Genomic DNA, 25,583 nt, shown 5'->3' on the forward strand with positions numbered 1-25,583 from the left:
CCTGTCCGGCGCTGCAGGAGCGCGAGCAGTAGATCTGTCCCTGTTTGGGCAGGAAGGGGCGCCCCAGGAGGGAACGCTTACAGCGGGCACAGCAGAAACACTCTTCTGTGGCGTGCCAATGCTGCCCGTCATACGTCATCTGGCCCTGGTCAATGCCTGGGGAAAGGATTAGATCCTGTCAATATGTACCTGGGCTTGAACCAGGGACCCTCTGCACACGTCAACAACTGCGACCCACAAATCCTCTTTACCTATCACTCCACAATAGCCGCCAAGGGAAACAACTACTTCAAGGTCTCAGAGTGAGTGACGTCACCGATTGATATGCTACTAGTGCGCACCCCGCTAACTAGCTAGCCATTTCACTCCGGTTACACTCACCCTCCTTTTGACCTCTTCCTTTTCCTCAGCAACCAGTGATCCGGGTCAACAGCATCAATGTAACAGTATTGCTTCCATCCCTCTCCCCGCTCCAACCTGGCCTCGAACTGTCACGCCCTGATCTCTTTCACCTGTCCTTCTGATTGTCTCCAGACCCTCCAGGTGTCGCTTATTTTACCTGGTGTATTTATCCCTGTGTTTCCTGTCTCTCTGTGCCAGTTCGTCTTGTGTGTTTAAGTCAACCTGTGTGTTTTTCCCGTGCTCCTGCTTTTCTATTCTCTCTTACTAGTCCTCCCGGTTTTGACCTTTGCCTGTTTTTCTGGACTCCCTTCCCACCTGCCTGACCATTCTGCCTGCCCTGACCTCGAGCCCGCCTGCCCTTCTGTACCTCTGGAACTCTGAACTGGTTTGGACCTTTTGCCTGTCCACGACCATTCTCTTGCCTACCCCTTTTGGATTGTTAATAAACATCTTGGACTTTAACCATCTGCCTCCTGTGTCTGCATCGAGGTCTCGCCCTTATAGTACCAACCAGGGACTCTCTGCACACATCAACAACTGACACCCTCGAAGCATCGTTACCTATCGCTCCACAAAAGCCGCGGCCCTTGCAGAGCAAGGGATACAACTACTTCAAGGTCTCAGAGCGAGTGACTTCACTGATTGAAACGTTGCTAGCGTGCACCCCGCTAACTAGCTAGCCATTTCACATCGGTTACAATTAGAATTAGAAATAATACTACTACTTACTACTAATAAGGTTTCAGTGTCGGGATATCACATACTGAGTCTAATGAACCCATTATCTACAGTGAGAGACTGTATCACTCCTCAGTAAGACAACAGCTAATCTGTAAAATATGAGCCTGCAAAATATTTTTATGATATTTACTGGAAGAAGAAATTAAATACAGTACAAACACTGTTTTATTTCCCAGAAGGTGACTGATATTGGGATTTTACTCAAAACTGGGATTATGCGGTCTATATAATAATTTAAAAATACATTAATAGAAAGCCCTCCTCCTAAACCAAGGGAACTAATAGTATTTCACATGGTCCATCTGGACACAACATGGCATCCTCTGGGTCTGAATGGCTCATAGCTTCCCCCTATCTAACTGGATTCTGGGCAGCCGATAATAACCACCTTCATTTCCCTAGCCAGCCATGTCTTAGCACAGCTGAATGATGCACAGGGCTCTGAGTGTTCTGTTCTGCTATCGAGTGACAGCTGCTTTCCAAATGACTTCTACTGTAAATTGGTATGTAATGTTTTCTATTATAAGCTTTAGTCATGAATGCTTGAAGCTATGGATTTCTCTCTCCGATTTGATGACTCTTCTCTCTTAACGACCACAGGGTCCTTGAATGACTCCATTGCGTTTTGTCACACGAAAAACATGTCAATAATGAAATTAGCTGAGACACGGAAAGAAGACGTTAATGACACGGCGAAAGACAACGTGAGATTGGTAGTGTGTGTGGGAACAACACAGTCAAAGAGTGAGGCTGGAAGACAGGGGTTAAGATGCATGTAAAGAGACACAGAGACAAAGAAAGGGTGAAAAATAGAGCAAGGGAAGAAATGGCACAAAGAAAAACAGCGATTGATATAAAGTTAACAAGAGCGACTGAGTGAGATGGCAGGAGACGAACAGCGATGGCGAGAGTGGCAGATACAAAGGGTAAGATAGAAAAACAGGAGAAGGACGCAGGTGCTTTTTGAACAATAGAATCTTTTCCATTACTTATCTATTTCCGTGTCTACACGTACCATGTGATACTAATCAATAGAACGAAAGAGAAGAGTGCAGTAAACGTGCATGCATCGCGTTTAGGAAACATCTCGAACCGTGTACCTATGTGATCACCGCAGGCGTCGCAGTACTCTGCGTACAGGGACTCAAAGCAGTGGCAGCAGTGTGGACGTCCATCCTTCATGATGTAGCGCTGGCCGCCCAGCGGAGCCTCACACTCGTGGCAGCAGAAGTGCTTCATGTGCCAGTGCCTGCCCTCTGCCTCTGTGCACTCATCAGCAAAAATAATCTAACAAAAAGAGTGTGAGAGAGAGAGATAGAGCAAAGATAATCATCAGCAAACATCACCTGAAACTATTAGAGAGACACCAAGCTCATCAGCAAATAATATGTAGAATAATATAATATGCAGGAGAGACAGAGAACAGACTGTCAAACCATAGAACAGCAGAGAGGGAGAGAGATAGACACCAAGAGGTGACAGATTCTGGGCTTGCACGCACCTTAGCATTAGCAGAAATAAGCAAAACTTCTGCAGAGCTGGATAACTGCGGTGTGGAAGGACGGATGAGATCTCTCAACACTCTTTACCCTGTAAAACCCAATCTCACCCTTCTGAGCTCCAGCTAACCCAGCCAACCCTCCCACCACCCCGGGCCTCTAAGCCCAGCCGGGCTCACCTCATCGCAGGCACAGCAGCGGGGTTTGAGTATCTCTGAATGGTGCCGGCCGCAGTAGATCTTCCCTTCCTGGTGAAAGTAGATGAGGTCCACCAGGAGCTCCTCACACATGCTGCACACAAAGCAGTGAGGGTGCCACACCAGGCCGTGGCCTGCCCGTGACGCAAACACCACCATGTCCCCTCCATTTATCTGGCCCCCACACTGAGAGAGAGGGAGCGAGAAAGGGCAGGGGAGACGGGGAGAGGGAGTGAGAGATAAATAGATGAAAAGAGAGAGAACGAGAGAGTCAAAGAAGGGAATTGACCTTAGGGGGGAAGGGGGAGCGAGACGCCAGTTACATGATATAAATAATCCAATCTTTTTAAATGTGCATGACCTAATCACAAAAGGGCTTCTATGGCAAATCCTTAGGATTAGACATCAAACAGAAAACCAAGGCAAGCTGATTATTTTCAAATATTTGATTTTCTTTAGCAAAGATTTTATCCCATTTGCACTATCCTTAGTGCAGTGGTTCCCAAACTTGTTATAGCCCCGTACCCCTTCAAACATTCATCTTCCAGCTGCATACCCCCTCTAGCACCAGGGTCAGCACACTTTCAAATGTTGTTTTTTGCCATCTTAAGCCTGCCACACATACACCATATGACACATTTATTGAACATAAGAACGAGTGTGAGTTTGTCACAACCCGGCTCGTGGGAAGTGACAAAGAGCTCTTATAGGACCAGGGCACAAATAATACACTGCTCAAAAAAATCAAGTGTGTAATGTAGACAAGACAATGTAACTGCAAGTCAATCACACTTCTGTGAAATCAAACTGTCCACTTAGGAAGCAACACTGATTGACAATAAATGTCACATACTGTTGTGCAAATGGAATAGACAAAAGGTGGAAATTATAGGCAATTAGCAAGACACCCCCAATAAAGGAGTGGTTCTGCAGGTGGTGACCACAGACCACTTCTCAGTTCCTATGCTTCCTGGCTGATGTTTTGGTCACTTTTGAATGCTGCCAGTGCTTTCACTCTAGTGGTAGCATGAGACGGAGTCTACAACCCACACAAGTTTCTCAGGTAGTGCAGCTCATCCAGGATGGCACATCAATGCGAGCTGTGGCAAGAAGGTTTGCTGTTTGCTTGTCTGTCAGTGTAGTGTCCAGAGCATGGAGGCGCTACCAGGAGACAGGCCAGTACTTTAGGAGACGTGGAGGAGGCCGTAGGAGGGCAACAACCCTGCAGCAGGACCGCTACCTCCGCCTTTGTGCAAGGAGGAGCAGGTGGAGCACTGCCAGAGCCCTGCAAAATGACCTCCAGCAGGCCACAAATGTGCAGAAACAGACTCCATGAGGGTGGTATGAGGGCCCGACGTCCACAGGTGGGGGTTGTGCTTACAGCCCAACACTGTGCAGGATGTTTGGCATTCGCCAGAGAACACCAAGATTGGCAAATTCGCCACTGGCGCCCTACACACTGAGCACATGAACACATGTGACAGACGTGACAGAGTCTGGAGACGCCGTGGAGAACGTTCTGCTGCCTGCAACATCCTCCAGCATGACCGGTTTGGCGGTGGGTCAGTCATGGTGTGGGGTGGCATTTCTTTGGGGGGCAGCACAGCCCTCCATGTGCTCGCCAGAGGTAGCCTGACTGCCATTAGGTACCGAGATGAGATCCTCAGACCCCTTGTGAGACCATATGCTGGTGCGGTTGGCCCTGGGTTCCTCCTAATGCAAGACAATGCTAGACCTCATGTGGCTGGAGTGTGTCAGCAGTTCCTGCAAGAGGAAGGCATTGATGCTATGGACCGCCTGTTCCCCAGACCTGAATCCAATTGAGCACATCTGAGACATCATGTCTCGCTCCATCCACCAACGCCACGTTGCACCACAGACTGTCCAGGATTTGGCGGATGTTTTAGTCCAGGTCTGGGAGGAGATCCCTCAGGAGACCATCCGCCACCTCATCAGGAGCATGCCCAGGCGTTGTAGGGAGGTCATACAGGCACGTAGAGGCCACACACACTACTGAGCCTCATTTTGACTTGTTTTAAGGACATTACATCAAAGTTGGATCAGCCTGTAGTGTGGTTTTCCACTTTAATTTTGAGTGTGACTCCAAATCCAGACCTCCATGGGTTGATACATTTGACTTACATTGATCATTTTTGTGTGATTTTGTTGTCAGCACATTCAACTATGTAAAGAAAAAAGTATTTAATAAGAATATTTCATTCTTTCAGATCTAGGATGTGTTATTTTAGTGTTCCCTTTATTTTTTTGAGCAGTGTAATATAATAATCAATAATTTTGCTCTTTATTTAGCCATTTATATATAAAACCTTATTTGTTAATCGAAAAATGTGAATAACTAACCACAGGTTAATGAGAACGGTATGTTTGAAAGGATGCATATACAGTTGAAGTCGGAAGTTTACATACACCTTAGCCAAATACATTTAACTCAGTTTTTCACAATTCCTGAAATTTAATCCTAGTAGAAAATTCCTGTCTTAGGTCAGTTAGGATCACCACTTTATTTTAAGAATGTGAAATGTCAGAATAGCAGTAGAGAGAATGATTTATTTCAGCTTTTATTTATTTAATCACATTCACAGTGGGTCAGAAGTTTACATATACTCAATTAGTATTTGGTAGCATTGCCTTAAAATTGTGTAACTTGGATCAAACGTTTCGGGTAGCCTTCCACAAGCTTCCCACAGTAAGTTGGGGGAATTTTGGCCCATTCCTCCTTACAGAGCTGGTGTAACTGAGTCAGGTTTGTAGGCCTCCTTGTTCGCACATACTTTTCAGTTCTGCCCACACATTTTCGATAAGATTGAGGTCAGGGCTTTGTGATGGCCACTACTTCACAAGGTCCTTTGTTGTTGTTCTGGGATTGATTTGCCCTTTTCGCACCAAAGTACGTTCATCTCTAGGAGACAGAACGTGTCTCCTTCCTGAGCGGTATTACCGCTTGCATGATCGCATGGTGTTTATTCATGTGTACTATTGTTAGTACAACGTGTTACCTTCAGGCATTTGGAAATTGTTCCCAAGGATGAACCAGACTTGTGGAGGTCTATCATTTTTTTCTGAGGTCTTGGCTGATTTTTTGGGATTTTCCCTTGATGCCAAGCAACGATGCATTGAATTTGAAGGCAGGCCTTGAAATACATCCACAGGTTCACCTCCAATTGACTCAAATTTGGTCAATTAGCCTATCAGAAGCTTCTAAAGCCATGACATAATTTTCTGGAATTTTCCAAGCTGTTTAAAGGCACAGTCAACATAGTGTATGTAAACTTCTGACCCACTGGAATTGTGATACGGTGAATTAAGTGAAATCTGCCTGTAAACAATTTTTGGAACAATTACTTGTGTCATGCACTAAGTAGATGTCTAACTGACTTGCCAAAACTATAGTTTGTTAACAAGAAATTTGTGGAGTGGTTGAAAAATGAGTTTTGATGACTCCAACCTAAGTCTATGTAAACTTCCGACTTCAACTGTAACTCTGCAATGTTGGGTTGTATTGGAGAGTCTCAGTCTTGAATCATTTGTGTGCTTGTATTTAGTTTTCATGCTAGTGAGGGCCGAGAATCCACTCTCACATACAGTAGGTACATGGTTGCAAAGGGCATCAGCGTCTTAACAGCGCAATTCAGGCAGAATACTCAGAGAGCAGCTCAATCCAGAAATCTGGCAGTGGCTTCTGATGAAATTCCATTTTCACAGAACTGCTTGTTGCAATTTCGATGAGGCTCTCTTGTTCAGATATCGGTAAGTGGACTGGAGGCAGGGCATGAAACGGATAACGAATCCAGTTGTTTGTGTCATCCGTTTCTGGAAAGTTCCTGTGGAATTGCTCACCCAACTAAGTCAGGTGCTTTGGAATATCACATTTGACATTGTCCGTAAGCTTGAGGTCATTTGTACACCAAAAAATCATACAATTATGGAAAGACATGTGTGTTGTCCTTGTTAATGCAGACAGAGAAGCGCTGGCAGCTTCATTAAATAGTACCCCCAAAACACCAGTCTCAACGTCAACAGTGAAGAGGCGACTCCGGGATGCTGGCCTTCTAGGCAAAGTTCCTCTGTCCAGTGTCTGGGTTCTTTTGCCAATCGTAATCTTTTTTTTTTATTGGCCAGTCTGAGATATGGCTTTTTCTTTGCATTTCTGCCTAGAAGGCCAGCATCCCGGAGTCGCCTCTTCACTGTTGACATTGAGACTGGTGTTTTGCAGATACTATTTAAAGAAGCTGCCAGTTGAGGACTTGTGAGGCGTCTCTTTCTCAAACTAAACACTCTAATGTATTTATCCTTTTGCTCAGTTGTGCACCGGGGCCTCCCACTCCTCTTTCTATTCTGGTTAGAGCCAGTTTGCTCTGTTCTTTGAACACAGCGTTGTACGAGATCTTCAGTTTCTTGGCAATTTCTCGCATGGAATAGCCTTCATTTCTCAGAACAAGAATAGACTTGTTTCAGAAGAAAGGTCTTTGTTTCTGGCCATTTTGAGCCTGTATTCGAACCCACAAATGCTGATGCTCCAGATACTCAACTAGTCTAAAGAAGGCCAGTTTTATTGCTTCTTTAATCAGAACAAAAGTTTTCAGCTGTGCTAACATAATTGCAAAAGGGTTTTCTAATGCTCAATTAGCCTTTTAAAATGATAAACTTGGATTAGCTATCACAACGTGCCATTGGAACACAGGAATTATGGTTGCTGATAATGGGCCTACGTAAGCCTATGTAGATATTCCATAAAAAATCGTCTGTTTCCAGCTACAATAGTCATTTACAACATGAGCAATTTCTACACTGTATTTCTGATCAGTTTGATGTTATTTTAATGGACAAAAAATGTGCTTTTCTTTCAAAAACAAGGACATTTCTAGGTGACCCCAAACTTTTGAACGGTAGTGTAAGTGAACCCCAAATCAATTTATTTCTCATCATATTTGTGCCTCTACGATGGTCAAACGTTTCTGTTCTGTTGTTCTGTGCTTTCCCGGGTATGGGGGCAGCAGTTCTTCGGCTGCATCAGAGTCACAACCGTCAGTGTCTATGCTAGCTGGGCTAATAACAAATGTAGAATTACTGATGCTAGCATTGGATGTTTTCGTGGAAGCAGAACAACTTGTGTTGTCGACAGGTGCAGGTGTAGTACTGCTGGTAGTAGCAGTACTACCAGTAGAGTTGGTATGTCTCTACTGACGCGGGCCTTACTTTTTTTTACGATTCATCCATTTTCCAGCAAGCGGAATGAGCAGCAGCTGCGAGAGAGTAACAGTTAATGTGATTGGATGTTAATTATTTGAGTCGGCTACCTGTATTTCACATTGTGTTGCTATTTCGCTGAACACTAGATTGTTTAATTTTATTTTTGGCAGTGAAACGAGGCTACTCAAGCGTGAAAAAAAACCTCACCCAAATGTATAGCCCCGTTGGAAAATATAAATGGACTGTTTGAAAATGTAAAGACTTATTATTGTGATATATATTTTTTTTATTGTTATTTTATATGTGAATCACATTTTTATTTGGCGTACCCCCGACAGCATTGCGTGTACCCCCGTACCCCAGTTTGGGAATACCTGCCCTAGTGGAACCCAATATGTGTCTGCTCTTTATGATGTAGGATTCCTGTGATGATTGTTTTGTGTCAGCAGTGTGTACCTGTTCACAGATGGCCCCACTGACGGACAGTGGGAAAGGGCGGACATTGCCTCGGCCCAGGTTGTCCCTTTTCCTCTGGTTACTGAAGAGCTTGAGCTCCCTCTTTTCCTCGTCGTCCAGGGCGTTACAGTACCGGACCTGACAACCAGATCAACACACTCCATCATCACCATTATCAAACACATCAGCCATACCTGCGTTAATGTGTCAATAGTCACTAGACACAGAGTTTCAGGTAAACTAGTGTGTCACCTCGTTGTCGTGTGGGGGCAGCTGGTGAATCAGCTGTTTGATGCGGTGCTTCTCTCCCGGGCTGTTCACATACGGCACCCTGTCCTCAGGTAGAGAACTGTAGTACTGATGCACCTGACAGGGACACAAACCATAGATGAGTGATTTGATTTGATTTGAGTGGCTAGTGTGGTCCTCCCTTCCTAAAGTAAGACATGTGCATCCCTGTCATTATCTCTGTTGCCGTTGGATGGAAAAGAAAAATGGTTTCTAATGGTCAAATGTCTGTCGATTGAAAGCATACATTGAGTTTTAAAGAGCCCTCCCAGATTAACATGAAAGCAGCTGTTTCTAATGAATTGATCATGGGCTTCATATTCTGCTGTGTTGGTTATTGGTCTGTCCTCCATCAGCCTTATTCTTGAGAGCAATGGCTGGAACCGTGAGTGTCTGGGACAAAGGATCCTGTGGCACTGCAGCAGATGCAGCCATGGAGAGCAATGTTCTCTTTCAATAGCTGACTGATCAAATCAAATCAAACTTTATTTGTCACATGCGCTGAATACAACAAGTGTAGACCTTACCGTGAAATGCTTACTTACAAGCCCTTAACCAACAGTGCAGTTCAAGAAGAGTTAAGAAAACATAAAAAATGATAAAAAGTAACACAATAACATAACAATAACGAGGCTATATACAAGGGGTACCGGTACCGAGTCAGCGTGTGGGGGTACAGGTTAGAGGTAATTTGTACATGTAGGTAGGGGTGAAGTGACTTTGCATAGATTATAAACAGTAAGTAGCAGCAGTGTACAAAACAAATGGGGGGGGGTCAATGTAATAGTCCGGTGGCCATTTGATTAATTGTTCAGCAGTCTTATGGCTTGGGGGTAGAAGCTGTTAAGGAGCCTTTTGGTACTCTTGGTGTGTTTGGAGCATGATAGATCGTTGGTGATGTGGACACCAAGGAACTTGAAGCTCTCGATAAAACCCTGTTGCTATGTAGAACTGAGTCATGTTTTGGATTGTGTTTGTAGAGTGCCGACTGTAGGCCCCTATTCTACTTAGTAATGGGAAAATGAAAAAGTACACTACCAGTCAAAATTTTGGATACACCTACTCATTCAAGAGTTTTTCTTTATTTGTACTATTTTCTACATTGTAGAATAATAGTGAAGACATCAACACTATGAAATAACACATATGGAATCATGAAGTAACCAAAAAAGTGTTAAACAAATCAAAATATATTTTATATTTGAGATTCTTCTAGCCACCCTTTGCCTTGATGACAGCTTTGCACACTCTTGGCATTCTCTCAACCAGCGTCACCTGGAATGCTTTTCCTACAGTCTTGAAGAAGATTCCCACATATGCTGAGTACCTGTTGGCTGCTTTTCCTTCACTCTGAGGTCCAACTCACCCCAAACCATCTCAATTGGGTTGAGGTCGGGTGATTGTGGAGGTCAGGTCATCTGATGCAGCACTCCATCACTCTCCTTCTTAGTCAAATTTCTATTTTTATTTTTTATTTCACCTTTATTTAACCAGGTAGGCTAGTTGAGAACAAGTTCTCATTTACAACTGCGACCTGGCCAAGATAAAGAGCTTGAGCTCCCTCTTACACAGCCTGGAGGTGTGTTGGGTCATTGTCCTGTTGAAAAACAAATGATAGTCCCACTAAGCGCAAACCAGATGGGATGGCGTATTGCTGCAGAATGCTGTGGTAGCCATGCTGGTTAAGAGTGCCTGGAATTCTAAATAAATCACAGACAGTGTCACCAGCAAAGCAAAGCACACCCACACTATCACGCCTCCATCGTTCACAGTGGGAACCACACATGCAGAGATTATTTATTATTTATTTTCTTACCCCTTTTTCTCCCCGATTTTGTGGTATCAATTGTGAGCTGCCCCATGGGTCTCCCGGTCACAGCCAGCTGCGACAGAGCCTGAACTAGAACCCAGAATCTCTAGTGGCACAGCTAGCACTGCGAAGCAGTGCCTTAGACCACTGCACCACTCAGGAGGCTCACTGGTTCTCCTTCTCTGCGTCTCACGAAGACACGGCGGTTGGAACCAAAAATCAAAAATTTGGACTTCCAGATTTCCACCAGTTTAATGTTCATTGCTCGTGTTTCTTTGCCCAAGCAAGTCTCTTCTTCTTATTGGTGTCAATTAGTAGTGGTTTCTTTGCAGCAATTCAACCATGAAGGCCTGATTCACACAGACTTCTCTGAACAATTTATGTTGATATGTGTCTGTTTCGTAATCTTTGTGAAGCATTTATTTGGGCTGCAATTTCTGAGTCCTATGGGACTCCCAAACACAGCCGGTTGTGGCACAGCCTGGGATATGAACTCGGGACCGTAGTAGCACTTTTAGAACTACTGCGCCACTCGGGAGTCCCTGAGGTTGATAACTCTAATGAACTTATCCTCTGCAGCAGAGGCAACTCTGGGTCTTCCTTTCCTGTGGCGGTCCTCATGAGAGCCAGTTTCATCATAGCACATGATGGTTTTTGTGACTGAACTTGAAGAAACTTTCAACGTTTTTGACATTTTTCGCAATGACCAATCTTCAGGTCTTAAAGTAATGATGCAACGTCATTTCTCTTTGTTTATTTGAGCTGTTCTTGGACTTGGTCTTTTACCAAAAAGGGCTATCTTCTGTATACCACCCCTACCTTGCCACAACACAACTGATTGGCTCAATCGCATTAAAAAGCAAAGAAATTCAACAAATTAACATATAACAAGGCACATATGTTAACTGAACTGCATTCCAGGTGACTACCTGGTTGAGAGTATGCCAAGCGTGTGCAAAGCTGTCATCAAGCGAAAGGGTGGCTACTTTGAAGAATCTAAAATCTAAAATATATTTTGATTTGTTTAATAGTTTTTGGATTTTTACATGATTCCATATGTGTTATTCCATAGTTTTGATGTCTTCACAATTATTCTACAATGTAGAAAATACAAAAAATAAAGAAAAACCCTTTGAATGAGTAGGTGTGTCCAAACATTTGGCTGGTACTGTATCTATGGTATCTATGACTTTACTGTAGGCGACAATCAAAGTAATTACAGGCATTCAGTTAAACTTGTTTAGCTAAAGTCACTTGATGAAATGGAGGGGAAACGCTTCAGGTAATTATTCTCCAAGAACACAATGATCTGATCGTATTATTATAATGATTTGCAACATAATCCTTGACACATACAGAGCAGATCTAAACTAAAATCATATTGTGGCTCACACCTCCCACATGAAAAAAAATTACAGTTTACCATAGAATTGTTCAGTACTTACTATATAATTCTGTAGTGAGCTGTATTATACTTAAAGCAATAAGGCACAAGGGAGTGTGGTATAAGGACAACATACCACAGCTAAGGGCTGTTCTTAGGCACTTCGCATCGCTGTAGTATATTGGCCATATACCACAAACCTCCGTGGTGCCTTATTGCTAGTATAAACTGATTACCAATGTATTTAGAGCAGTAAAGATACATGTTTTTTCATACCCGTGGTATACCATGGCTGTTAGCCAATCGAACTTCCCAATTTATAATGTAGAATACCCTACTCCACACTGTAGTATCCCTCGATCATGTGTAATACTTACTATATAATGTTGTAGTATACTTTAAAATACTATACTACACTCTGTAGTATCCCTCGATCGTGTAGTGCTTACTATATAATTGTGTAGTATAGTACAGTATACTACACTACACACTGTAGTGTCCATCGATCATGTAGTGCTTAATATAAAACTGTGAAGTATACTATAGAATACTATACTGCATGCTGTACTATCCCCGTATTATGTGTAGTCCTTACTATAGCATTTTGTAGTATACTGTTGAATACTTTAGTAAATAATACAGTATTATCTCCAAAAAACACTGTGTAACTACTACAGTATTTCCACACTACAGTGTCTGCAAAACAAACAACATTTAAAAAAACATATAGTAACACTACAGTATTCACTTTGCATATACCTCACCCATTCCCTTCCCCATATCCCAATTTGTGCCTCCCATGAATGAGAAACCTACATGCCAAGTATAGACCATATGTTATGTTCCCTACAGGCAATAGAGGAGCCCTCTCGATATGGATTGTCAAGATAGTGGAAAGTGAAGTTTTGTTTGAAACTGCTAGGCAGTCGGGTGAAGATAATAGCACAGAGAGTGAGAACGAGTAGGGTACAGAGGCGAAGAAGAAGGTCAACAAGAGATGTAGTTGTTGCGGTGGAAGCTAGCAAACCCCCTAGACTCGTTTTTTTAATAGGAGTGAGGGTATTGGACCAATGCTACCAGGGAAATCCATTTAACGTCTCGAGGAAAATCTGGAATGTGTTGGAGGAAAGTGTTGAGAGTCACAAGAAGTGGTGTTATTTAGATTTCTTTTGTGTGTGTCTGCGTAGCAGAGGAAGCGGGTCATACGTCTCATAAAGATATCAAAGTAGAGTGTTTCCTGTATGGATTCTCAAAGCAAGGCGCCTGTCAAGGGTATCATTTCTGGGGTGGCGCATGAGAAAAGGCAGAGGATACTGTAACTGAAGACATACTGTAGATGGAGTGGTTGGTGCCCGTTGACTGATCTGAGAGGTGGATGGAGAAATAAAAATCCCTTCATCCATACTACTGTTCTTTGATGAAGAATTTCTCCCTTCTCATATAAAGATAGGATTCATGAAATATCCTGTAAGAGCTTTTGTGCACAAGCCCCTTCAGTGTCATAAATGCAGAAGATTTTGTCATCTGTCAAGTGTGTGCAGACGGGAAGAGTATAGTATGCCCAGATTAAGTGAAATGCTGGAAATGCTGAAATGCTGCTGTGGTGGCGAACACACCCCCTAAATTCCTGGAGTGCCCTGTTAGGGTGAAGGAGATCGAGGTGGCAAGAGTAAGGGGTGTCTAGCTTGTTCGCTATCTGGAGGCGGCGAGAAGAACGGAAGGAACGAGTTGCAAGCAAGGAACAAAGGTTGTAGAGCCACCACCACAAGTGAAGGTTTCTCATAAAATGTTACATGTTAAAAAGGTGGACATTTGGCTATTTATTACATTGGTCATAAACTGTACAGCACAATGCGAGAAGAGAAAATTGGAATCATTGTGAAAGCAGCTGAAATTTCACAGCTGAGGCCTTCCAAGAAATCCTGTTGGTTAATGTTCTTCCCTCACAGGCCCCCGAGCCTGTGTAGGGATGAATTTTGGAATGGACTGTGATTGAAGAAGTGGGATGGGTTTTGTTTGTTGACGTGTCAATTTTCGATATTTGGTATGATGTCATTTTCCCCCTTTCCCGCAATGTTTTTTTAAATTATATTTTTTGATTCCATTAATAATAATGCACCATTAACTGTCACGATCGTCGTTGGAAGCATACTCGGACCAAAGCGCAGCGTGATCTGGGTTCCACATATTTATTTAATGAAACGCACAAAAAAAACAATAAAGAATAACCGAAACGTGACGTTCAGGAGTGCTCACAGGCAACAACACAAAAACAAGATCCCACAAAACACAGTGGGGAAATGGCTGCCTAAATATGATCCCCAAATAGAGACAACGATAAACAGCTGCCTCTGATTGGGGACCATACCAGGCCAACATAGAAAAAAACAACCTAGAATACCCAGCCTAGTCACACCCTGACCTAACCAACATTGAGAATAAAAAGGCTCTCTATGGTCAGGGCGTGACATTCACGTTGGATGCCAATCACCGTTAAACTATCGAAGAAGTAGAGCAGAAGCTCTGAACTATCCGTTTAGACCTACCTACTTACAGGTTATGGAAAATGTGCTCTTTTAGCAATTATCCAGTAGGTTTCCTCAATGTGAAAGACCAAACTTCTATGTCAAACATAATAAAACAAAAACAGTATAGTAAATACAACAGTATAATACAGTCACGTCTGCAAAAACACTGCAGTAAATACAACAGTTTAATACACTAATGTCCCCCAAAACACGGCAGTAAATACTACAGTATGCTAGTCATGTCCGCAAAAACACTGTAAATACTACAGTAGAGTCTGAAATAACCCTACAGTGAATACTATAGTATATAAATATAGCAATACTACAGTATTTATACCATAGAATACTATAGTATTTTTCATTTTGCACCAAAACACTAAGGCTCTCCAATCCTGTAGAAAACAATCACTTAGGCAACAGTAGAACTAACCAAACTAAGTTGTCTTGATTTCATTAATCTCCTGTCGGTTCAGAGAAAGGCCACAGCTTCCATCAGCATCCTGTCAAGATGGCTGACTAGAGAAAATAACTATCATCAGCAATGCCTGTCGTCTATTAATAGAGCCCCGGGAGCGAGCGAGGGAGCGAGCGAGCGAGCAAGGGCGGGAGGTACAGCACTTTACTGTGGAGACAGGAGTTTTAACTTCAGCCTGATTGACCTGAGAACAAACACAGAACTAATTTCTCCATCATCTGGACAGCTCCCGTTCATGGAAAGCACAAGGATTGCTTATGTCTGTGCTATTTTCTCTCTGTGCAGGAAGTTTACGCTTTAGTTTGTTCCAATTTTGTTCCTGATCGAATAAAAACATTGCAATGCAACAAACAGCATAAAATGAAATGATTTGAATGAACCATTATTTAACCAGGGATTCATGCTGAGACCACGGCCTCTTTTGCATATGAGCCCTGCATGAACACATCCATAAACAACATTTACACTATACATAGCTACAGTATATACTGTACACATCAATTACACAATACATGGGAAGCAAACACAAAACATGAAAAACAAAACACATTCTTCCGCCCTCTAACATCCACCGGAATTGCCCTAGAGCAGGGGTCTCCAACCGTTCCTAGAATGAGAGCTACTTAAAGAAATGTTACGAGCTAGTAATTTTTTCCAGCTTTCAAATAGGTACGTCCTTCTCTTCTCCTCTCCACCCCGGGTCTTTAGTTTACAAGAGAAAGTAGTGTACTATGTTTCTGTCAATATACCTGGTAAAATAATGGTTCATAAACAACTGTAAGGGGGGGCCCTATAAAATCTATGATTTTTTCCACAAATTCTGTTTTATATTTTTCCAAATTTTGTTTCTCAGTTTTATTATTCCTGGTTATAGATTTTCATTTGTATTTCACTCCCAGAATTACAATAGTTCATAGAGAAACTAACGGTTTTCGTCGTCTGAAGAAGAGGAATCGGACCAAAGGGCAGTGTGGTAAGTGTTCATGCTTTTTATTGAAACTGAACACTATAACAAAATAACAAAGAGAATAACCGAAACCGAAACAGTCCTGTCAGGTGCAAAACACTAAACAGAAAATAACTACCCACAAAAACCATGTGGGAAAAGGCTACCTAAGTGTGGTTCCCAATCAGAGACAACGATAGACAACTGTCCCTGATTGAGAACGATACCCGGCCAAAACAAAGAAATACAAAAACATAGAAAAAGAACATAGAATGCCCACCCAAATCACACCCTGACCAAACCAAAATAGAGACATAAAAAGCTCTCTAAGGTCAGGGTGTGAAAAAAACAACAGAATTGAAGCTGTGGACAATAAAAGGCCACTCTAAAATGTGCAGTTTTGTCACACAACACAATGCCAAAAATTGGCATGCTGACTGCAGGAATGTCCACCAGAGCTGTTGCCAGAGAATTTGGTACCACGTTCAACCAGCCTCAAAACTGCATACCATGTGTAACCACGCCAGCCCAGGACCTCCACATCCAGCTTCTTTACCTTCGGGATTGTCTGAGACCAGCCACCTGGAAAGCTGATGAAACTGTGGGTTTTCATAACCCAAGAACATTTGCACAAACTGTCAGAAACCATCTCAGGGAAGCTCATCTGCATGCTCGTCATCCTCACCAGGGTCTTGACCTGACTGCAGTTCGGCGTCCTAAATCAACTTTAGTGTGCAAATACTCACCTTCTATGGCAACTGGCATGCTGGAGAAGTGTGCTCTACATGGATGAATCCCGGTTTCAACCTTTTATGGCAGATGGTAGACAGCGTGGCAGTATGGCGTTGTGTGGGCAAGCTGCTTACCAATGTCAACATTGTGAACAGAGTGCCCCATGTTGGCGGTGGGGTTATGGTATGGGCAGGCATAAGCTTCGGACAACAAACACAACTGCATTTTGAATGCACAGAGATACTTTGATGATATCTTCTTATGGCTGCAAGGCAAAGTGTTGAGTAGCCAGTGAAATCGTGCTCATTTCAAACGGCCTCCTACTCAAATCTTGCTCGTACAATATGAATATTATTATTCTTTTTGGATAGAAAACACTTTCCAGTTTCTAAAAGAGTTGGAATTATTTCTCTGAGTGAAACAGAAGTCCTTCTGCAGCACTTTTCCTGACCAGGAAGTGAAATGTCAGAAATCGATGCTCTTTTCAAATTGATGCCTATACATGGTCTTAACACTTAGGAGTCTGCTGACACTCTATACGCCTTCCTATTGGTGTAAAGAGGATGTCAGAGAAGAATTTTTTTTGCTCCTCTTGGTCTGTGGTGGAAAAAAACCTATTTCTTTGACGTGTCGGTCCACTTCCGGTACTCTGAAGGAAGTGGGATTGACATCTGTTTTGGCTTGGTAACGAACGGCTAACGTCTCCGGCTCGATTTTTTTTTGATACATGTGACCATATCATCGTAATGTATGTTTTTTCAATATAGTTTAATCAGATTATTGAAACTTTATTCGGAAGTTTTGCCTTGTTCCGTCCTCTGACTGTGTTTAAGTTGGAGAAATTTATGCCACTCGGCTAGTGCCAATGCTAATTGAAGAGGGACATTTGCCATTCTGAATCGAAACAACGACTCATCTGGACAGAGGACACGTTCTTCAACATTCTGATGAAAGATCAGCAAAAGTAAGACCCATTTTATGATGTTATTTCATATATCTGTCGTGCATGTGAACTGGCCGTGGGCGCCCAATTATTTCTGTCTATTGTAGCTACGCTAATATAGCGATACATTTTGTTTGCGCTGTAAAACATTTAATAAATCGGAAATATTGTTTGGAATCACAAGATGCCTGTCTTTCAATTGCTGCAGACTATGTATTTTTCAGAAATGTTTTATGATGAGTAATTAGCTATTTGACGTTGGTGTCTGTAAATATTCTGTCTGCTTTCGGTGCAATTTCGGATTGTAGCTGAAATGTAAACTATGGTTTATACATGAAATATGCAAATTTTTCGAACAAAACATATGCTATACAATAAATATGTTATCAGACTGTCATCTGATGAATTTGTTTCTTGGTTAGTGGCTATTTATATCTTTATTTGGTCGAATTTGTGATAGCACCTGATGGAGTAAGAAACTGATGGAGTTAGAAAAAGTTGTGTCTTTTGCTAACGTGGTTAGCTAATAGATTTACATATTTTGTCTTCCCTGTAAAACATTTTAAAAATCGGACATGTTGGCTTGATTCACAAGATGTGCACCTTTCATCTGGTGTCTTGGACTTGTTAATGTGTGAAAGTTAAATATAAAAAAAAAATAGATTTTGAATTTCGCGCCCTGCACTTTGAGCTGGATGTTGTCATAAGTGTACCGGTGTCGGGCTGCCCCCGTAAAAACATATCCTGAGGCCCATTGTCGTGCCATTTATCCGCCGCCATCACCTCATGTTTCAGTATGATATTGCACGGCCCCATGTCGCAAGGATCTGTACACAATCCCTGCAAGCTGTAAATGTCCCAGTTCGTCCATGGCCTGCATTCTCACCCATTGAGCATGTTTGGGATGCTGTGGATTGACGTGTACAACTGCATGTTCCAGTTCCCGTCAACATCTAGCAACTTCGCACAGCCATTGAAGAGGAGTCGGACAATATTCCACAGGCCACAATCAACAGTCTGAAAAATTCTATGTGAAGGAGATACTGACTGATTTTCTGATTCCTTCCTTTTTTTAAGGCATCTGTGAACAATATATGCATTTCTGTATTCCCAGTCATGTGAAATCCATAAATTAGGGCCTAATGAATTTACTTTAATTGACTGATTTCCTATGAACGGTAACTCAGTAAAATCTTTGAAATTGTTGCATAAAGCATTTATATTTTTGTTCAGTAGATACAAATTATATACTTACTCATGATATACTTGTCACGACTTCTGTCAAAGTTGATGCCTCTCCTTGTTCGGGCGGTGTTTGGCGGTCGACGTCGCCGGTCTTCTAGCCATCCCTGATCCATTTTTCATTTTCCATTTGTGTTGTCTTGTTTTCCCACACACCTGGTTTCATTTCCCTCATTATGTGTTGTGTATTTAGCCCTCTGTTTCCCCCATGTCTTTGTGCACAATTGTTTATTGTTAGGTCGGTACGTTTCCGGCTGGTTTATTCCCGAGTGCTGTTTTTCCCGGGTGCTGTTTTACCCGTGTTTAGTGACAACCGTTATTTTGTTCGCACATTGGGTTTGTTACTTTTTGCATTTGCCTTTATTAAAGTGCGTTGTTCACTCATCTCTGCTCTCCTGCGCCTGACTTCATGCACCAGCTACACCCACCGCCTGACACAATCACGCACCCCAATCGTCATGGAGTCAGCAGGAGCAGGTACCCCTGTTATTGGGGTCGAGGAGCGCGTCCAGGAGCAAGTGGTGATGCTTCATCAGCTCGGCGCCACCATGGATTGCGTCATAAAGACTATGGATCGCTGGGAGAGAAACGGAGGTCCTCCAGCGTCTCCGCCAGAGCAAACAAGGCCTCCAGTACTCGCCCCTCTTTCACCCGGTCCCAGTGGGATTCGTCTGAACCTCCCTAGGGAGTAGGATGGGACGGTTGCACAATGTCAGGGCTTCCTATTACAACAGGAGCTCTACCTAGCAACCGTCCACCCGGCGTTTTTGGACCGAGAGAGGGTGTCCACCGTCGTCTCATGCCTCTCAGGGAGAGCCCTGGAGTGGGCCAACGCCATGTGGGAGGAAGGAGATGCGGCGCTGGACCACTTCAAAGATTTCACCCGCCAAATCCGGGCAGTCTTCGACCACCCGCATGAGGGTAGAGCGGCGAACGTCTTATACATCTAAGGCAGGGGAGCCCAGGAGTTCGCTCTGGACTTCCGGACCCTGGCCGCTGGCGTGGGATGGAACAACAGGGCCCAGATCGACCACTATCGTTGCAGTTTGCACGAGGACGTCCGTCGGGAGTTGGCCTGCAGGGACACCACCCTCACTTTTGATCAGCTGGTGGACCTGTCCATTCAGTTGGATAACCTGCTGGCTACCCGCGGACGTCCAGATCAGGGTCTGTCGGTTCCATCCCCCAGTACCACCGCTCCGACGCCCATGAGGTGCTGCGCTTAGGGAGACCGGAGGAGGTTCCGTTTCAGGCACTATCTGTGGCCGCAGAGGGCACACTGCTGGTCGGTGCTGAGGAGGTTCCTCTGGCAGTCGAGGCAGCAGGCAGGGCACTCTCGCGTCACCCCAGGTGAGCAGGCACCATGCTCACCCAGAGCTCTCTGTTGCCCACATGTTTTTGAATGTTACTTTTCCTGAGTTTTCCCCACATTCCCAGCATAAGGCGCTCATCGATTTAGGTGCAGCTGTGAATTTCATTGACAGATCATTTGCCCATAGATTAGGGATCCCCATTGTTCCAGTGGATATGCCCTTCCCAGTTCACGCCCTAGACAGTCGACCATTAGGGTCCGGGTTGATTAGGGAGGTCACCGCGCCCCTGGGCATGGTGACGCAAGAGAGTCATAAGGAGAGAATCTGTCTCTTCTTTAATGATTCTCTTGCGTTTCCCATGGTGCTAGGCCTAACCTGGTTAGTCTGTCATGATCCCACTGTTTCGTGGCAATGGAGGGCTCTCACTGGGTGGTCACAAGAGTGGTCGGGGAGGTGTTTAGGGGTTTCCGTTAGTGCTACTACGGTGGAAAGTAAAGACCAGATCTCCACAGTGCGCATTCCCCCTGAATATGCCAATTTGGCTCTCGCCTTCTGTAAGAAGAAGGCGACTCAATTGCCACCCCATCGACAGGGCGATTGTGCGATAAATCTCCTGGTAGACGCTACACTTCCCAGGAGTCACGTGTATCCCCTGTCACAGGCGGAGACGGTGGCTATGGAAACATATGTCTCCGAATGCCTGCGTCAGGGGTACATTCGGTCATCCACTTCACCCTTCTCCTCGAGTTTATTTTTTTTGAAGAAGAAGGAGGGAGGTCTGCACTCATGTATTGACTATCGAGGTCTAAATCAAAACACGGTGAGGTACAGTTACCCGCTACCTCTCATCGCCACGGTGATTGAGTCAATGCACGGGGCGCGCTTCTTCACGAAACTAGATCTCAGGAGCGCGTACAACCTGGTGCGTATCCGGCAGAAAGACGAGTGGAAGGAGGCGTTCAGTACCACCTCAGGGCATTATGAGTACCTCGTCATGCTGTACGGGTTGATGAATGCTCCATCAGTTTTCCAAGCCTTTGTAGACAAGATTTTCAGGCACCTGCACGGGCAGTGGTGTATATTGATGACATTCTGATATACTCTGCTACACCCGCCGAGCATGTGTCCCTGGTGCGCAGGGTGCTTGGACGATTGTTAGAGCATGACCTGTACATTAAGGCTGAAAAATGCCTGTTCTCCCAGAAGGCCGTCTCCTTCCTAGGGTACCGCATTTCCACATCAGGGGTGGAGATGGAGAGTGACTACATTTCAGCCACGCACAATTGGCCGACTCCCACCACGATAAAGGAAGTGCGGCGGTTTTTAGGGTTTGCCAATTGCTACCGGAGATTTATCCGGGGTTTTGACCAGGTGGCAGCTCCCATTACCTCACTGCTGAAGGGGGGTCCTGTACGTTTGCAGTGGTCAGCTGAGGCGGACAGGGCTTTTGCTCACCTAAGGGCTGTGTTTACCTCGGCTCCCATGCTAGCCCATCCGGATCCTCCTTTTCGTTCATCGTGGATGTGGACGTGTCCGAGGCTGGGATCCGCTCGGCGCTCGGGCACGCCACCGAAGCTCCGCCCCTGTTCTTACTTCTCGAAGAAGCTCAGCCCGGCGGAGCGGAACTATGATGTGGGGGACCGGGAGTTGTTTGCTGTGGTGAAAGCCTTGAAGGCGTGGAGACACTGGCTTGAGGGGGATAAACACCCTTTTCTCATCTGGACTAACCACCGCAACCTGGAGTACATCCGGGCAGCAAGGAGACTGAATCGTCGTCAGGCAAGGTGGGCCACGTTTTTTATCTGTTTTGTGTTTAACCCTGTCCTACAGACCAGGTTCCCAAAATGTGAAGGCAGACGCACTGTCCCGGCTGTATTACACAGAGGAGCGACTCATGGATCATACTCCCATACTCTCGGCCTCCTGACTGGTAGTGCCGGTCGTGTGGGAGCTGGACGCGGACATTGAGCAGGCGTTATGTACAGAGCACGCTCCCCTCCAGTGTCCAGCTGGGCGTCTGTACGTTCCGTCTGCTGTCCGCGACCGGCTGATCTGTTGGTCCCACACGTCACCCTCCTCTGGTCACCCTCCTCTGGTCATCCTGGTATCGGTCGGACGGTGCCCTGTTTTAGTGGGAAGTACTGGTGGCCCACTTTGGCTAAGGACGTGAGGGTATATGTATCCTCCTGCTTGGTGTGTGTCCAGTGCAAGGCTCCTAGGCACCTGCCCAGAGGTAAGTTACAACCTTTATCCGTTCTACAACGGCCGTGGTCGCACCTGTCGCTAGATTTCCTGACCGATCTTCCTCCCTCACAGGGTAACACCACGATCCTGGTCGTTGTGGATCATTTATTTAAGTTCTGTTGTCTCCTCCCTTTGCCCGGTCTCCCTATGGCCCTACAGACTGCGGAGGCCTTGTTCCCACACATCTTCCGGCACTACGGGGTGCCTGAGGATATAGTGTCTGATCGGGGTCCCCAGTTCACGTCGAGGGTCTAAAGGGCATTCATGGAACGTTTGGGGGTCTCCGGTCAGCCTTACCTTGGGTTTTCACCCCGAGAGTAACGGGCAGGTGGAGAGAGTGAACCAGGATGTGGTAGGTTTCTGAGGTTCTATTGCCAGGACCGGCCGGGGGAGTGGGCAGCGTTCATGCCCTGGTTAGAGATGGCCCAGAACTCGCTCCGCCACTCCTCCACTAACCTTTCCTCTATCCAGTGTGTATTGGGGTATCAGCCTGTCCTGGCTCTTTGGCATCAGAGTCAGATCGAGGCTCCTGCGGTGGATGACTGGTTCAGGCACGCAGAGGAAACGTGGGACGCCGCCCATGTTCACCTTCAGCGCGACCGTCACTGCAGTGAGGCCCCGGTGTTCGTACCGGGGGACCGGGTCTGGCTCTCGACCCGAAACCTGCCTTTCCGCCTGCCCTGCCGGAAGCTGGGTCCGCGGTTTGTGTAGCCATTTAAAGTCCTGAGGAGAGTGAACGAGGTATGTTATAGGTTACAGCTTCCCCCCGATTACCGCATTAACCCCTCGTTCCATGTGTCTCTCCTCAGGCCGGTGGTGGCTGGCCCGCTCCAGGAGTCTGAGGTGCGGGAGGTTCCTCCGCCCCCTCTGAACATCGAGGGGGCCCCAGCGTACTCCGTTTGTTCCATACTGGATTCGAGACGTCGGGCTAGAGGCCTTCAGTACCTCGTGGACCGGGAGGGGTATGGTCCGGAGGAGAGATGCTGGGTTCCGGTGGAGGACATTATGGACCCTTCAATGCTGCAGGAGTTCCACCGTCTCCTTCCGGATCGCCCTGTGCCTCGTCCCCGAGGCCGGTGTCGGCGCGCTGCTGGAGCCGCGTGTCAAGGGGGTAATCTTCTGCCGAATTCGATGCTTCTCCTTGTTCGGGCGGTGTTCGGCAGTCGACGTCGCCGGTCTTCTAGCCAACGCTGATCCATTTTCCATTTTCCATTTGTGTTGTCTTGTTTTCCCACACACCTGGTTTCATTTCCCTCATTATGTGTTAGTGTATTTAGCCCTCTGTTTCCCCCATGTCTTTGTGCGTGTTTGTTTGTTGTAAGTGCTTGTGCACATGTTGACTGGTGCGCGCCGGGTTTTGTACACGTGTTGTTATTTTTGATGCCTTTGGTTTTGCCATTAAACTGCTCCGGCTATTACCTAGTTCTGCTCTCCTGCGTCTGACTTCCCTGCCACCAGTTACGCACCCCTTACAGCAAATGGGTCTGCCAAATGGACAATGACCCCAAGCATACTTCCAACGTTTTGGAAAAATGGCGTAAGGACAACAAAGTCAAGGTATTGGAGTGGCCATCACAAAGCCCTGACCTCAATCCTATAGAAAATGTGTGGGCAGAACTGAAAAAGCGTGTGCGAGCAAACACTCCATTCACCCTAGTCATAGACTGATCTCTCTTCTACCGCAAGGCAAGCGGTACTGGAGCGCCAAGTATAGGTCCAAAAGACTCCTTAACAGCTTCTACCCCCAAACCATTAGACTGCTGAACAGCTAATCTAATGGCTACCTGGACTATTTGCATTGCCCCCCCCACCCCCATTTTTACGCTGCTGCTAATCTCTGTTTATTATCCATGCATAGTAACTTTACCTCTAGCTATACTTTACTTTAAAAAAATGTTTGACTTTTTCTAAACACTTTTTTTCTTAGAACTGCATTGTTGGTTTAAAGGGCTTGTAAGTAAGCATTTCACTGTAAGGTACCTGTTGTATTCGGCGGTGACAAATACAATTTGATGTGATTTGATTACAACAGTGATTGTTTATTTGTGTCAATTAATCCCATAAGGTTGCCAACTGGCGATTTTCATTCATTCATTCATCAAGCATGTCACACATATTATCTAGATACTGACTGTAAACACTTGGTTGCCTATAGCGACACCCCAAAAGAAAAGGCTTTACATGTGCCAAGTGAACCTGCAACCACAACAATTCAATAAGAGTAATAATAATAATAATAGGATCTTCATTACAGGGACATGGCTCTGAATTTACACCGCAGCACCTCCCCCATAAGCATGTCGGTCTCTTCTATAGATGTTATATCCTTGTATTTCTACTGCTGTATCATCAAATTAATTATCTAAGTGACTCTCAGAAATGGCTAATATATGAATGTTATCTGATGTTAGCAAGTTATTCATTTCATGAACCTTATTTCTAAGGCTACATATATTAATATGGGCTATTTTCAGCCCTTTCCTTGGGTAGCTTATCAGAGATAGAGATAATATGGAAAAGTAATAGAAAAATATATACATTCAGCAGTCCATTAATCAATTGGTGTGTGTGTGTGTGTGTGCTGCGGGGTTGAAGCTACGAACCCATAGGTTTGGCTCTCATCCCTTCCAGGCTTCTGGGAGGGAGAGTGGACAATGAGCCTGTCATAGTGGATGTAAGTAATGTCCCCACGTGCTCTGGCAGCTTTCATGGCAGGGATAAGTTATTTCCTCTTTTGGTGCACAGCTTCACGATAGTCCTTGTTGAGGAAGATATATGTTCCACTCAAGTTCTTGGCTATTACCAGAACAGCTACCTTGTCCTTGAACCTCAGGAACTTTACCACTATCGGCCTGGGTTTTCCAGCCCTATGGGCGCGCTCCACCTCAATCTTCCTGTGGTCCATCTTCAATTTCTCAGAGATTATTTCCCTCACTTTGTCCTCGGACTACGTTCAGGTCTCATGTGGAGATTCTGCAATTCCGTCCACAACCTTGTTGTTGCGGCTTGATTGTCGCTCGAGATTTGATTCCTCCATCATTGTTATTTATCATGGATTCACACACAGAACTGATGTCCTCTCTCAATGACTTACAGATTGCTGTCATCTTGCCGTTTTCCTGACCCTGGGAGAACTGCAAGCTGTTCTTCAGATCCTGGACCTCTCTGGTCA

General features: G+C 44.9%; 1 protein-coding gene across 2 annotated transcripts in view; it reads right to left on the reverse strand.

The window, feature by feature from the left end:
• The window catches only part of LOC129830436 (prickle-like protein 2), a 120,686-nt gene that overhangs the window by 8,020 nt on the left and 87,083 nt on the right, over positions 1-25,583 (reverse strand). For both annotated transcript variants that reach the window (XM_055893013.1, XM_055893012.1), the window contains exons 3-7: positions 8,759-8,872; positions 8,507-8,644; positions 2,822-3,025; positions 2,244-2,430; positions 2-156 (exon numbers count right to left, since the gene is read on the reverse strand). In XM_055893013.1, the coding sequence (XP_055748988.1) occupies positions 2-156; positions 2,244-2,430; positions 2,822-3,025; positions 8,507-8,644; positions 8,759-8,872 (798 nt within the window). The remainder of the gene's footprint in view (position 1; positions 157-2,243; positions 2,431-2,821; positions 3,026-8,506; positions 8,645-8,758; positions 8,873-25,583) is intronic.

The sequence above is a fragment of the Salvelinus fontinalis genome, chromosome 31 (assembly GCF_029448725.1).
Source record: "Salvelinus fontinalis isolate EN_2023a chromosome 31, ASM2944872v1, whole genome shotgun sequence".
Classification (NCBI taxonomy): Eukaryota; Metazoa; Chordata; class Actinopteri; order Salmoniformes; family Salmonidae; genus Salvelinus; species Salvelinus fontinalis.